Source organism: Limanda limanda, chromosome 8 (assembly GCF_963576545.1).
Source record: "Limanda limanda chromosome 8, fLimLim1.1, whole genome shotgun sequence".
Lineage (NCBI taxonomy): Eukaryota > Metazoa > Chordata > Actinopteri > Pleuronectiformes > Pleuronectidae > Limanda > Limanda limanda.
In genome coordinates, this window is record NC_083643.1 from 6316909 (window position 1) to 6333224 (window position 16316).

The 16316-nt window shown below is 45.0% G+C and overlaps 1 protein-coding gene across 1 annotated transcript in view; it reads left to right on the forward strand.

Annotated features, from left to right (window-relative positions):
* The window catches only part of cdh13 (cadherin 13, H-cadherin (heart)), a 291804-nt gene that overhangs the window by 102753 nt on the left and 172735 nt on the right, over positions 1-16316 (forward strand). The window contains exon 3 of the mRNA XM_061076474.1: positions 15247-15458. Coding sequence (XP_060932457.1) covers positions 15247-15458 — 212 coding nt within the window. The remainder of the gene's footprint in view (positions 1-15246; positions 15459-16316) is intronic.

Genomic DNA, 16316 nt, shown 5'->3' on the forward strand with positions numbered 1-16316 from the left:
AACAACAGCTTCGATCCCCTGGGATTCAGTGAGCGCCGTGTTAACAGAACAGATTTTATTCATCCTGGTGTCACAGTCGTCTGTGGAAATAAGAAACAACAGCTTAACAGAAGACTTGTGCTAAAAGACACAACGATCCACGCGACTTTGTCAACCTGTTGTGAAGTCTCCCGGTGAGAGAAGGTGGTGACTAGAGGCTTCAGTTCGGTGATTAAACCCCATGAAGTTTCCCGTTTGTCACATCTTCCGTTAGAATCGCTGCAGGAATCCACCCGCTTCAGTTTTAGGAGCGTGAGCAGCAAAGCTCCAAACCCTCACAGAGTTAAACAGCCTGGTCGGTAACTGCATGAGGAAAGTGACAGCTCTTAGTGAAATCACGTTATGTGGTGCAGAGGCACATATGCAGCGAGAGAGAACCTTGAGGCTGATACTTAACGGATTCTCACTCTCTGAATATGATAATAGCGTCCGTGTCAGTAAAGTTGTTAAACCAAATCACACTTGAGCAGAAATCGTGGTAATATCTCGACAGAACAAAGGAGCAGGTGCGGCGCTCGCTGCTCTGTATGTGTGAGCTGGTTCTTGCCAAGTTTTAGCAGATTTTTTGTATAATTTTCTTTTCTAATTCCAGTTTTTTAAAATGAGGAGGCTGCAAATCCCTAAAGTCCCAAAGTCTGCAACACTTAAGGAAAGACTTGAGGAAAGTGAGCATAAAAGGCTGAACGTGTCCGTGAGGCAGCCCTGCAGCACTTTCACAGCGGGGGGGCGCTTCAAGCCTTGGTGGGCTTTTCTCCGGTTTGAAGTGCGTTAAAACCTGAGAGCGAGTGTGGCCATTGTCACTGTGCATACATCATTCATGTGCAAAAAATTATTCTGAAACTGCATCGTTTTACATGTCTGATACACGGGAGGTAAAAACCAAACACGCTGGATGTCAGACCCCGGGAAAAAAAACCCGTCTGTCTGGGCGGTCAGCAGGCGAGAGCTGCAGAGACAAATTATCATATTTATGGCTCCGGTACATTTGGAAGTCAAGAGCACGGCACTGCAGCAGGCGTCAGATACGACTCCGAGCTTCCCCCTGCAGCTCCTGCAGCACCAGATGGTCCCTCCATTGCAATCATATGTTCCAGAGGACACGGAACGACTTTTGACCTCCGGAATTTATTTTGGCAGCGAGGTTCAGATTGGTTATTTTAGGGGCTGATAATCAACAGTGCGACAAACAACTCCGGTCCCGTGATCCCCCGCGGACGTTTGTGTCCTCGCTTTAAAAAGCCAAATTGAGCAGGTGACGCGTTCAGATTCCCATCGCTTCACTCGTCGTGCCAGAGCGACCGGGGGGGGGGGGGGGGTGGGGTGGGGTATCAGGCCGGCACATTAACGCTCCAGTCGTCAGTTTTGGCCGAGATGACTGATACCAGTGTGTGTGTGCATTGTTGGAGGTCATCTGGCTCGTTGTGCCGGCCGCCTGCTGGTGCACATGAATGACTGAGATCTTCATTTCTCTCATTTTCTGATGCACCAATTAAGCACCTGCTGCACCGAATATTGTCTCCTAATAATCTGGCTCGCTAACGGTTCCCTCGTGCGACGTCGTGCAGCTGCCGCGGATTGGAAGAGGCTGGAAACAACAAAGTTATCTACGTGTATTTAATAAGGGGCTTTCTGCAGAAAGGATCGACACAGGGAAACCGCAAGGGTCTCAGAGTGAAGATGCAGAACAGTCAAAAACACAGATCTTACATAGGAGGACTGAGGGCTGTCTCTTTGAACCAATCCAGACAGGTTCCATAGGTGGGGGAAGGAGAGGAATCTAAACACAACAGCTGATTCACCTGTGTTTCCAAAGGTGATAAGAAGACATACACTCCTTCCTTCGATGGGTAATTAAGTCGCAAAAGGTCTAACTGTATTCACGTCATAAACAGTTCCGACCATAAAACAGCTCAAGTCATCAAACATTTGTTGTATGTAGGGTTGCAAAATTCCGGGAATATTCAAAGTTGGAAACTTTCCATCGGAAATTAACGCGAATTAACGCGAATTAACGGGAAAATACGGGAATTAACGGGAATAAACGGGAATATACGGGAATTAATGGGAATAAACTGGAAATGTTGTGGGTAATTTACACTAACTGTATTTACCTTGTCATATACAGACATAAATATAAACATTTTGTTTTGTTATAGGCTGATTTGAACCCTGAGGAAACTTTGGGCACTTGACTATATGCTTCTGTATCGTTGTGTCATTCTTAACAAAGGTCTTTGCACAGTATTTGCAGATGTACACAGCCTTTCCTTCTACATTGGATGGGGTGAAATGTCTCCACACATGAGATAGTGCACGTGGCATTGTTCTGTAGAATAAGATGAGAAAAAAGTTTGTAAAAAACACTAATGCCATGCCAGAGATATAAATAGTTAGCCAAACAATTGGAATCGTCTGTAAAAATTTGTACAATTGATGGATAAATGAATGGAAATAGGCTAGATGAACAGATGAACAATCCTCAATCAGCATGCTAATATATTTTCCCCAGTAATATCATTGAAACTTACCTGACTAGTCCTGAACACTACAGCAGGCCTCAATAGCCCTGCTGTAGAGTGAAGGATGCTGGGAGTTATCTGTGCATGTGATGGAAGAATGCACAGTGGAGGGTTGAAACTCAACGTGCAGCGTGTGCTGCATTCCATACATCTTTAAAATAGAGTTTTGAATAATGTTTTTATTGCTCAGCGTTTAATTTGCGTAGTTGTTGTTTTTTTTCAAAATTCCCAAAATTCCCGAGCTAAACTTCCCATGGAAAGTTTCCGGAAAGTTTCCGGAAATTTACCGGAAACTTTCCGCCCCTTTGCAGCCCCCCAGTTGTATGTAAATACAAGTCATAAAAGTCTCTTGAGAAGGCTTCGAACACGTACTGTCCAAATACAAAATACTTTTTCAACCTTGCTTAGTTAATTTTCTACCACACCCCCGAACCCACCGACCAATAGATGTGTCTTAATGTGACTCCAGCGATGATTCTGTGCCTCTCTTTCTATCTTCTGCTGGCACCCATCACCGTCCTGCCCCCCCCCCCCCCCCCCCCACCTCTGATTAACTGCATTGCTTGCCGCTGACAAACAAACGCAGGTTGATTGAAGTTTGTTACGGTGCAGGAATAACCCTCTCGCTCGCTCGCTCCCTTCTGATCTGCCTGCCGAGCTTCAGGGGATCTCAATCACGTCGATGCGCTGATGTATTTTTTTCATTTGTATATTCACATAAAAACCGAGCGAGGCGGCGGTGGCGGTGGCGGTGGCGGCGGCGCGTTGGCTTTTTAAAATAGGAATGTAAATGATTTGATATTCCAGCAGCTGTAACCTTGGAACAGGCAGCTTCAAAGCCTGAGCCTGTCGGCCTAAACACTTCTGCTGTCAGTGACGCGTTTGCATGTTAAACCTTGAACGGTATATTTCCACAGACGAGTGCATGAATTAATTGCTTGTAAGTGAGGATTGTTTGCTTATGTTTTACTCTTCTACTCCCACTACACCAGTCGCTCGGTGGAATCATCCGCCCGACCAGATGCAACACTTACAAAGTAAACAAAGCCACTCGTGGAGACTCATGCTCTTCCTGTCAGAGATGTGAGAAGTGCTATTCCCAGTCATGATCTGCCTCGGGCCTCTGGATGAAGCGCTGCCGGTAATAATGAGGGTTTGATTCGGTGGGTTTGGTCTGTCGAGTCCGTGACTTTGTTTGCATCCTGATGAACGCGAGGTGATTATAAACAAAAGTGCCGCAGCCCGTCGGGGGAAATACACATCGCAATTATGGCAGAGGAAAGATGCTCAGGAAACCTTGTTAAAATCTAATAAGCCCAAGGTTCTTATTTCTTATTTGCCTTGTTTTGTCGGAGCTGAACATTATGATTCGCCGAAATCCAAATTAAATAAAACTGCGTGAGAGAAAGAACACAGGCGGAGAGATGGATGGATATTTCCTGTTGTCCTCCTTCTATCTGCTAGATGAATCGCAGGGCGGTAATTTGATGCAATTGAAGAGCAGCAAGTTTCCTTGATTGCAAATATAAACCTGGCGTGGCCGGGCGCTGGAATTGAGGCCGCGGCATCTGGAGCAGGTCTGAGGTTTGAGAATCCACCTCTGCTTCACATCCACCACAACATCTGGCCATAAATAAGAAGCAGGGCTGGAGTGGAGAGCAGCATCAGCGGCTGTGTGAGGTTGAGGTTGTTTCCATCCTCTTTGTTTTTCATGAAATATCTCGACAACCTTCATACCGGTTGCCGTGTGATTTACGGCACACGCTCGCGGTGTCCGGATGATGAATCCCTGTAAGTCTGATGATCCCATGAGTTTTTTCCCATTGCGCCGGCAGCAGGTCAAACTTTTCACTTCATCTGTCAAACATCACAGCGTCTAGCAGATGGTTTGGCACCAAACTTTTTTCCATGCGATGCAGAGAATGAATCCTAATGATTTACGGATTCCCCTCAGGTTTACATTTGTGGGGTTTGAGTCAAAAATATCTGCACCATGATTTTCTGGTTTTCTATAAAATGTTGTACATTTATTCATGTTTCCCTCCGGCTGAATTGTAATGATTTTGCTAATCCCCCTGATATTTCATCCAGCCTCATCATGAAGTCAGATTTTTCTTTAGTTCGTCTAGCACCTGCAAAACTAATGACATTCCCATAATGCTTAGCAGCACTTAGCTGCACTTCATCAACATCAGAACTGTTGGAATGTACAAAGTATTCATAAGATCTACTTCTCCTACTTTTAGCCTAATTTCACTTTTCACTTTTACTAGACAACATATATCAGCAAATATCTCGTTCTGCTCCACTACAGTTTTACAATGCATTGCATTACATATTCAAACTGTTTGAAATATATGTTATTTTAGAAATCAATAACTATTGGTCCACTGATCCGGAAGAAACTTAGCGTAGCCGACTCGTATGCTTTCTGTGTAGATTGTAGATTACATTACATTTAGCTGACGCTTTTATCTAAAGCGACTTACAATAAGTGCATTCAACCCCGAGGGTACAAACCAAGAACAACAAGAATCAAGAAAGTACAATTTCTTCAAAAATAAAGCAAAACTACAAAGTGCTATAAGTAACTGCCATTTAAGTGCTACTAAATTGTTAGTTTCAAAAATTGTTAGTATAAGAGAAGAGGTATAAGAGAAGAGGTATGTTTTTAGATAAGGGCAGGATGTGCAGGAGCCTCGGCTGTGATGGGATTTAAAGACATGTCGGAATATATGTCACTTGTATGAACATCAATCATCATGTCTCATCAAACTGCTGGTGTCAGTGTGAGGATCCAATAAAATGGCATGTAACTGTTTGTGTGTGTGTGTGTGTGTGTGTGTGTGTTTGTGAGTGTTGCCTAGTGTCGGTGTCCTGGCATTTCCTGTCCTGCTCAAGTGAATGGGCTGTAACTCAGGGAGATAAGAAGGGAAGGATATAACCCTGAATGGAGAAAGAGAGAGGGAACCTCAGTTATCCCATAATGCAACAGACAGCAGAGCCTCTCTGAATCATCCTCAGATCACCCGACACAACCCGTGACGTGCTTGATCCCTGAAGATGAGGATGAGTCGGCTGCGATGTCCCGGATCACTTCAGTTTGTCACATGACTTTAACTCCGCTGCTAAACCGTCGGAGTCTGATCTGTCTTGTAAATGCCAGCTTGGTATAATCAGCTGCTGCACATTTCTAAGTGGGGTGATCTGACCCAACCTCTGAACCTTCATAAATCACTTAGTGAATGTCAGCGCTGCTCGGTGGAACCTCTCCACTGTTCTTAAAGTTTTTTATTTAAAAAAAAATACCACTTACAATAGAATCATTTTTCAGAGGCCGTTGACTTTCTGAAGCCTTGTTAGTGGGCAGGACACATCGGGGGTGATAATAACTTTCCTCTGTCAAGAAATGGAAAGGTAGACAATCTAACACAATGAGACAATCTAACACAACAAAAGAAAGAGCCTTTATCAAAAGTAAGTTATTCATATCCTTTAATCATTTTCTTCTGAGAAATTGAAATGCCGGCACTTTAATTAACAACTGAAGATTTTAGTCTTTTTAAAAGTTATTTTTCTGCGACCCACTGTAATTGTTAACCTCCTGTTCAGCTGCATGGCTGAGCATAAAACTAATATCCGTGGTTTGTAATACAGCTTTTATATAAGTGTGTGTGTGAGTGGTGCTGCAGGCTTTGGGTGACGACAAACAAGATTCGTAGAGATAATCACCAAAGATAAACAGCTTAAACTTGTGCAGCTTTTTTTGTCTATATATAGTATATAGAAGAAAAAGGGAATTTACTCTGTAGGTGCATCTGCAGCCAGTCTGTCAAAGGTTTGTCAAAATATCTGTGGCTCTTTTCACCGAGTGAGATAAACTGTCAGTGTCACAAAGTCCTGGTATCTCTGGATGATTTGTCAGAAGCTGAGGTGAGTCCTACTTGTAGGTTCAGGAGCTGGAACATTGTGGTTTCTCTTGGGTGTAAAATGAACAAAGTGTCTCCTTCAAGTCACAGTTGATTTTTTAAAATTTGTTATCACAAGATCGTTCCTTCAACCTCGTGCTGTGAGTGTAGAGAAACCACGCTGGTGTTTAAGTCTCGTTTTATTGCTTTGAGCATAAGAGGTGATGAAAATGCAGAAAAGCTTTGAACCTTCAATCGTTGACATGGTAACGGGCAGGAAAATCAGGGTTTGAATGCTGAATTACCACAAAATGTCATATTTAAATCTTATATTCAAGTGTCACAGTTCTGATTTACACACGACTAAGTGGCTTAAAAGTTACAACGATGCTCAATAATGATTAAAAAGTCAGGATTGCTTTGACAAGTGGACGAAGGAAACAAGCAAATAACCTGAAAACTGTGGGAACACTAATAAAATGATTTCGTCCCTCGCTGCATGGTTTACATTTCACTATTTACATCCACAAATAATCTTCTGGCAGAGCAGAGGAAACTAAATCCGGTTTTACTTCTTCCTCCCCGAGACTCTTTTCATCACTATCACATTTGTTGGAGAAACGTAGCGGTTGCTTTACGCTTTCGGGGTGAAAAAGATCCATCTCTTTTTCTCTTCTACCTTTTCTCTACACTGTGGTTTTCATAACGTGACCCTGTGACACGCTGACAGAATCACATCCTGACACCTTTCTAAACAACCGTGCATGTTCATTTCTGTGCAGCACAGAGAAGCTTCTTTTCCACACGTCAACGCTTTAATTAGATTTTATTCTCAATGGACGGCACTTGGAATTATTTGCTTCTTCAACTGATTTGTTTTACTGATGTTAATAGCCTCTTTAAAAAACAGTTCATTTGGATTTAGTCCTCATCCTGTGTTTTATTTTAAAAAGATTTAATTCGTGCTGAAATTTGAGTTGAGCATTTTGGTTTTGATTTGGATCACAGATTGTGTTTCCAAGGCCGTTGTCTTTGATTAAATATTTTCTTTGATAAAAATCCTTGACTGTGTCTTGAACGCCCCTCTGACGTGAGATTTAGAGGCAGGTTCAGATGTGTAGAATGGATGGTTTTTATTTAATCAGGTAGTTAGCATGCCTGGCTGACCTTTACCCGAGCTAGTGAAAAACTCTGTGATGCCGACTCGGATCAGAAAGTAACTGCACTTTAATTGGCGGCGGTCCCTAGCGCAGCGGACGGTGCCATACATCAAAGTTTGATCAAAGGGCCTGGAAAACACACACACACACACACACAGACACACACACACACACCGCGTTAGTATGCACAGAACAAACTTACACCGACGAATGCAGCGGGTACAGTTTCCCTGCTGTGAGTGACACCGAACACACCGTGTGGTTTCCCAACAATCCAGATTCCTCCTGATGCTTCACAGTCATACATCGAGGGGATTGGTTAGAGTGGCAGCGGAGGCGGGGGGGCGGGAGGGAGGGATTTTTGCACGGTACGAGCAAAATCCAGCCAAACCGTTATCTCCTCTCATGAAAAGCCTGAGTCACTGAATCCCGATAGAGGGTCCGACACAGCGATAGGAAACTCGAAAAACCGCAATTCAGGATGTAAATGCATTTTCTAAAAGCCGCTCGCTCTCTAATACCGGGTGATTATTTGAGAATGGGGTTCTCCTGAGCCTTCTTTATGAGGCTGAGCACACTCCGGCTGGTTAGACATGGCAGCTATCAGCTCAAACACACCCGCGCTGCTACCTTGGAGATTACTCCTCTGATTCCCATCTCTCCCATCACGGAGAACTTGACATTTGAGCTACAAGACAGAAGATTGTCTTCAAAACACATCAGAGGCAAAGTTTAGGAAACCCAGACAAAGGAGGGCGGGAAATAAAATCCAATTTGTGGGCTCACAAAGAGAGCGGAGCCAACGCAAAATACCTTTAGACAATGTTGGATTTGAAAATATGTGTCTTCATCAGTACAGACGCAGAAAATCAAGATTACAGTTTTGTCAGTAAGTGTGTTTTTCACTATTCTGATGAATGTTTTAAGAACATTTTTGGCGATAATCCTTTCACATCTCGTAGGGAGTTAATTTTAGATTCGTGACTAAGACGTCGCAACCTGACAGTTGCATTTATTCACAAAATACGTTTTGAAAAAAGGAATTTAACTATGTGTCAGAATTTTAATCTTGTTTGTGTAATTCCGAGGATGGAATGTTTATATTTCCCTTCATTGAGAAGTCTGCACCGGCGTTTGATTTGCCAAGAACGCTGATGGAAAAAGTAGGAGGTTTTTGGCCTCAAAGGAACTCAAGTCCCCCCCCCCCATCCACTGCTTCTCTCTTTCCGTCTCCTCTTCAGGCACCAGTGAGGGATTCTGGCGACCCTAATCCATGTCGCGCAAAAGTTGTTTCAACCCTGAGCCAGCGCTCTGAAGAAAAGGAAGCGGGTGCGCGGTGGTGCCGGTCGTGAGCGGGGGGGAACGCTGCGTTCTGTCATTGTTGCGCGACTTCAAAGCCGCCAACTCACCATGTTCTCCTCTGAAATCCCCCAAAAAACCTGACAACATTAGAATACCATCAAACACTCGCTGGCTGCCTTTGAAATGCCACTGACACTGTTTGGCGTTGGCAATTTGCAGCCTCTAAAGAGTGGGCCCGTGTTATTGAAATAAATCTGAGGCTCTGTAATGGGAATGGGAATGAACACATCTTTCATGCTTGGGCTCAGAAGTGAGAGTTGAATATTGAGATGGAGCCTTGTTTCCCTCGAGAGTCGCTTGTTGACTTTGTAGCTCTCCCTCAGTGTCCGTGGTATCCTCGGCTCGCACGTCGGGTTTCTTCTCCGCCCTGCTCCACTCTTCACTCCGGTATTCTCTCCTCCTCTTCATCCAGATGGCAGAAAATGATTCTGTCCAGAGGGAAGATTTAAAAAAATGTCCAGAGCGGGCGTTTTTAGAAGGAGCCAGACTAAACAGTCACAAAGGTTAAGTGTACTAAATGAGGGCTTTGATAGAGTGCGGTCTATTGATTTTCTAGTCGGGGCCACACTAACCATGGAGTGGATTCCCATTTCTCTCGTGTGCTGGCATGATGGAAGGCAGACGTGTGCAGATTGATGAGTTCGAGTCAGACACATTGTTTGTACGAGGTTAAAATGGTGAGAAGTGTAGAGGAGTCGGTAAACCAGCGGCTGATGGAGCGGATTCCGTCCTGATGCGATTGTTAATTTGGAATCCCACCTTCATGGTGTTTAATTTTATCGAGAAACAAGAACAATAACACTCGCTGCTTTTTCCGCGGTGAAAACAATTTGTGTTAATTACAGCGCTGGGTTGTCGTGGTACTGGAACTGAACAATGGGCTTTTCCCCCACTGTTTGGTAAACCTCACACATGAGGGCGACCCGCTATTAAAGCCCAAGTACAACGAGGTATTGTGGAAGTGACTGTTTCCAATTAATTAAAAGTTGTTAACTATGTGCAGGAGCTATATTCTGAAAGGAGTAATTCTGCACATATTTGGGTGATGTTTATTATTTCTATGTTGAGAATTCATTTGCTCATTCAATATTTACACAGTTACACACACACACAACAATACTGTGCATTCACACAAATACATTTTTTATATTTAAAAACTCCGCGGGGCTGATTTATTCTGTTGTTGATTATTTTGAGTAATTATTAATAATAATAGTATTCTCAAATGATACTGTGTAGTGTTTCAGTCGTGGGTTGATCTTGCTACAGTGATGGTTACTGGTGCTTACAGCCAGTGGAGTTTAATAATACAGGACCGAGAAGACTGTGTGCGTCAAACAATGCTTAACAATCTACTTTGTCAGAGAAACCAACTGGTGTATCCAAGCAACAAACTCACGCTGTTTTCATAATGATAATAGTGTCAGGCAATTATTCTCTGCATTCCCAGTTAAGTTAGTTTCCCTTCTGAGAAACTGGAGGTGATTTTGAGTCCTCGGTCTCCCTGCAGGCCTGCTATCAGAAAACTCAAGAAATAACCATTTCTTTGACTGTGTGTGTGTGTGTGTGTGTGTGTTTGTGTGTGTGTGTGTTTGAGAGTGTGTGTTTTGGATGATGGACACTGGTTTATCACTGAAGACAAGAACCTTCTTAGTTTGCATGTTCTCCCTTGTTGCTTCGCAGGTACACTCAGAGACAGATTGCATTTCTTGCTTCATGATCAAAGCCATCAAAGTGTTTTACTACTTCGAGGATTCTAATGTGAAGCAGAAGTGGGAGAAACTTCTCGATAAACAGAGTGATCAATGACAAGATTGACAGTAAAGCTGCATCCGATCATATTGTGGATGAAAGAGTCCACAGCTAGGAATTGAAAGGACTGTATGGTAATCACACAGCATAAACTCACAATATAAAAAAACATAAATTGCTCTGTTTTTATTATTTGTTATATAACTCTTACAGCCCTGTAGAGCCAACCGCCTTAAAACAACCCACAAAAATACCTTTGGCACGGAAACAACGAATGTGAACAATTAATGTTTATTTTTTTCTTCCGCCACTTGTTTTGCCGCCGCCCACTAATATTGGCCCTGCCGTTTTAAAGAGAAACTGTCGGCCTGATTGATTCCCTTGTTAATTGCTTGTGTTTATGACCGTGCCCGCTGTATAAACTATTTGTATTGCAATGATTAGAATACATTGCATTTGGGAGGCAGTGAACATTCATTCATCACGGTGGTTCCAGCACATTGGTTTTTCAAGTTTTAATGAGCTGGTTCAGCGGAGAGAGCTCGCAGCCTTTGTGCTGTGGATGGAAGCCGTGTTTTATCTTCACAGAGGAAACGCTGATTCACGCGCTGCTCCGAGAAACTTGATAAATATGAGCTCTAATCGGAACCTCTCTCTTCCTCGGAAAGAGTCGCTCTCCAGTGTGAAGAGAACACACGAGGAGACATATCAAGATCTGTGGTGAAGGATTTTCCTTCAGCTGATCATCAGACACCGCGGTCGTTTTGAGTCCTGGTGAAGCATCGCATCCTAAACTGATGAATCATGTGGGACGTTATCTGGACATCCGAGCATCCTGTTCTCATCCCAGAGAAGAGAGGAAACATAACGTCCACAATTGTTTTCTTGTTTTCATGACGACCTCAGTATTATGTTTTGTAAACTAGGTCACAGACAAATTGTAAGTCGAAACCATAGATTATATAAACATGGATAACAAGGCTCCACTTCTCCCCACTGTCCATAATAGCCCGGGCACTGGGATGGAGCCATGGTATCGAGGTCCCACTCTTGCTCACGCTCGACCAGTCGTTTCAGTCTCGGCTGTCAATCATGAAAATTCAACCTGTTTTTATAGACTCAGATAGCTATCAACGTTAAACCCACCGTAAAACATGGCACTAGAAGATAAGTCAGTGAGATAAGAGTTACCTTAACTGACAGAAGCACCTTGGGTTTTCAGTTTTGCTATGAATTTGGTCAATGCTCCATCCACTAACATATAGGAGGCTGAATTTAGATGAAATTCAAAAGTCAAAATACACACATGGCACATGTGACATATAGATATTTCATTGTTCTAATAAGTTTGATTTAAAACGTCACGATTCACAGCTGAGACTGACTGGTAATTGGTCGAGGGTTTGACCTTGACACCATGATCACTACTGCTCAGACTGGATTTTATAAAACAGGAGAAGGTGATGACATGTTTTCCACCTTTATATAAACACTATGTTCCATAACAAGTTTCCACATTAGGAATTACAAATATGGGGAAGATCCTGTGCGTCATGTCTTCGATTTCAGGGAGAAATCATGAAGAAATAATGATGACTTGCGCAATGTCTGAGGCAGGAACCTTGTGGCTTGAGATGCTTCTGCACTTTCAGACCCACACTGAGGTCTGTACAGTACCATGTGACTCCAGTTGCACCTGCTTCGGTAATCAACAACACATGCACACATCCTCCGCTATCCATAACAGCAGGGAGCGCGGTGGGAGGCCGAGGTAAAGAGGAGGTGAAGGATGAGGCAGGGGAAGATTGTCTGGGCTGAGGATGGGTGGGGAGGACATGGGGATCATGTCTCGACACCGAGGGGAGTGTGTGAGGGAGATAAAGGAGAGGATGAACACGATCAGGGGGGATAAAGCCTGGCAGAGTCCTCGGTGGTGTGTCCCTCAGTCCGAAGAGACAAGCTCACATGTGCAAACATCAAATGCACAAACTCAGCAGGGTGACACTTCCCTGCTCCTGCACCTGAAACCCTCCCTGCTCCTGCACCTGAAACTCTTCCTGCTCCTGCACCTGAAACCCTTCCTGCTCCTGCACCTGAAACCCTTCCTGCTCCTGTACCTGAAACCCTTCCTGCTCCTGCACCTGAAACCCGTTCCTGCTCCTGCACCTGAAACCCTTTCTGCTCCTGCACCTGAAACCCTTCCTGCTCCTGCACCTGAAACCCTTCATGCTCCTGTACCTGAAACCCTTTCTGCTCCTGCACCTGAAACCCTTCCTGCTCCTGCACCTGAAACCCGTTCCTGCTCCTGCACCTGAAACCCTTCCTGCTCCTGCACCTGAAACCCTTCCTGCTCCTGCACCTGAAACCCTTTCTGCTCCTGCACCTGAAACCCTTCCTGCTCCTGCACCTGAAACTCTTCCTGCTCCTGCACCTGAAACGTTTCCTGCTCCTGCACCTGAAACTCTTCCTGCTCCTGCACCTGAAACCCTTTCTGCTCCTGCACCTGAAACCCTTTCTGCTCCTGCACCTGAAACCCTTCCTGCTCCTGCACCTGAAACCCTTTCTGCTCCTGCACCTGAAACCCTTTCTGCTCCTGCACCTGAAACCCTTCCTGCTCCTGCACCTGAAACCCTCCCTGCTCCTGCACCTGAAACCCTTCCTGCTCCTGCACATGAAACCCTTCCTGCTCCTGCACCTGAAACCCTTCCTGCTCCTGCACCTGAAACCCTTCATGCTCCTGTACCTGAAACCCTTCCTGCTCCTGCACCTGAAACCCTTCCTGCTCCTGCACCTGAAACCCTTCCTGCTCCTGCACCTGAAACCCTTCCTGCTCCTGCACCTGAAACCCTTCCTGCTCCTGCACCTGAAACCCTTCCTGCTCCTGCACCTGAAACCCTTTCTGCTCCTGCACCTGAAACCCTTCCTGCACCTGCACCTGAAACCCTTTCTGCTCCTGCACCTGAAACCCTTCCTGCTCCTGCACCTGAAACCCTTCCTGCTCCTGCACCTGAAACTCTTCCTGCTCCGGCACCTGAAACCCTTCCTGCTCCTGCACCTGAAACCCGTTCCTGCTCCTGCACCTGAAACCCTTCCTGCTCCTGCACCTGAAACCCTTCCTGCTCCTGCACCTGAAACCCTTCCTGCTCCTGCACCTGAAATCCTTCCTGCTCCTGCACCTGAAACTCTTTCTGCTCCTGCACCTGAAACTCTTTCTGCTCCTGCACCTGAAACCCGTTCTGCTCCTGCACCTGAAACTCTTCCTGCTCCTGCACCTGAAACCCGTTCTGCTCCTGCACCTGAAACCCTTCCTGCTCCTGCACCTGAAACCCTCCCTGCTCCTGCACCTGAAACCCTCCCTGCTCCTGCACCTGAAACCCTTCCTGCTCCTGCACCTGAAATCCTTCCTGCTCCTGCACCTGAAACTCTTTCTGCTCCTGCACCTGAAACTCTTTCTGCTCCTGCACCTGAAACCCGTTCTGCTCCTGCACCTGAAACTCTTCCTGCTCCTGCACCTGAAACCCGTTCTGCTCCTGCACCTGAAACCCTTCCTGCTCCTGCACCTGAAACCCTCCCTGCTCCTGCACCTGAAACCCTCCCTGCTCCTGCACCTGAAACCCTTCCTGCTCCTGCACCTGAAATCCTTCCTGCTCCTGCACCTGAAACTCTTTCTGCTCCTGCACCTGAAACTCTTTCTGCTCCTGCACCTGAAACCCGTTCTGCTCCTGCACCTGAAACTCTTCCTGCTCCTGCACCTGAAACCCGTTCTGCTCCTGCACCTGAAACCCTTCCTGCTCCTGCACCTGAAACTTTTCCTGCTCCTGTACCTGAAACCCTTCCTGCTCCTGCACCTGAAACCCTTCCTGCTCCTGCACCTGAAACCCTTCCTGCTCCTGCACCTGAAACCCTTCCTGCTCCTGCACCTGAAACCCTTTCTGCTCCTGCACCTGAAACCCTTTCTGCACCTGCACCTGAAACCCTTTCTGCTCCTGCACATGAAACCCTTCCTGCTCCTGCACCTGAAACCCTTTCTGCTCCTGCACCTGAAACCCTTTCTGCACCTGCACCTGAAACCCTTTCTGCTCCTGCACATGAAACCCTTCCTGCTCCTGCACTCGAAACCCGTTCTGCTCCTGTAGCTCCTGCAACTGGCTGCAGCTGAATTTGTCTGCAGCAGAATCCACAGTCACACATTAACATGCTATTCAGTAAGTCATAAATATTGCAGCAGGTTTTATGTGAATAAAGATCACTGACTTCTATTGTAATCTCTCGCAGACGAAGCTCTTCAGATCCTCGTTCTCTTTCTTCGGGTAGTGTTTGTCTTCAGGGCGTCTGTTTATACCTCCAAAGTACTTGTTTTCATGGATTGTTTGGCAATTCTTAGTATTCCACTCCCATCCTAAGGATGCTTGTTTCATACCACTGATTTTTCGAGACATTTCTGTTGATGATTTGTTTAGAGTTACAACATAAATAACACTCTCCCCGTCCCTGTGCTTCTTTCAGTCGAGTTTGACGACTGCGCGGCAAACGAGGACGTGACGTTCGAGGTGTCGGACCCCAGCTTCCAGGTGGACGGGGATTTGAACCTGGTTCCAAGTGAAGACGTTCCATACAGCGGGCCGCTCCTCATCATCCACGGAGTCAGTGCACACGCAGACGACCTGGCAGAGGTGGAAATCTCTGGGCTGCCGGGCGAGTCAACGCACAGACTCAGGGTGAGTGGAAAGTTTTCTTAGAGTTCTTTGAGTCTAAGATTGGAAAGGTTGCACATCATTGAAGACATAACATATCAGTTATTATATGTTAATGTCCCGTGGGTCAATAAGAGGAGTTATCTCATTCTTTACTTTGATATTTTGGGGAAAAAACATTTATCTTCAGGATTAAGAGGACAAGGCTGAAACTGTTTGCATGTCTGTAATGCAAATATGAAGCTTTAGCCTGGTTAGCCTAGCTTAGCATAAAGACTGGGAACAAGGGGAAACAGTTAGCCTGGCTCCAACTAAAGAAAACTAACCTAACACCTACCAAGCTCCCTGATTATATTCTTATATATTCTGGATTTCGTTTCATAAACAAAAACCCAAACAACCAAACCTTCCTTTCCAATCAAATGTTAAAATATTCCTTTAAGCGATGAGTCAAAATGGGAAATTAGCATAAAACAGGGACGTAAACACGGAGGTGAATGACACGGTGTCATTCCACAAAACATTCATACATTAGTGATCTAAACTGCGAATTAAAAAACATTAAAAACCGAATTCATCAACTGTTCAGCAGCATCTGTTTCAATCATATTCATGCACATGTTGATGAATTCTAATCACTCATAAATGTGAGGCACAGTCGCTGCGACCTTAATTATCATCACCAAACAGTCGAGAGAGTCTGTAGCCTTAGAAACTAAATGGAGATTTAAATACACGTAGTTTTAAAGAATTAAAAAATATCTTAGATGATGTGGATATTGATGGGAAAAAATCGGTGTCTTTTAAATGAAACTCAGGCTCCAGTGCCTCAGTAAGATATGAGTGATGGTTGGCGAGCACAGAGAAGGTGATTGATGCTGC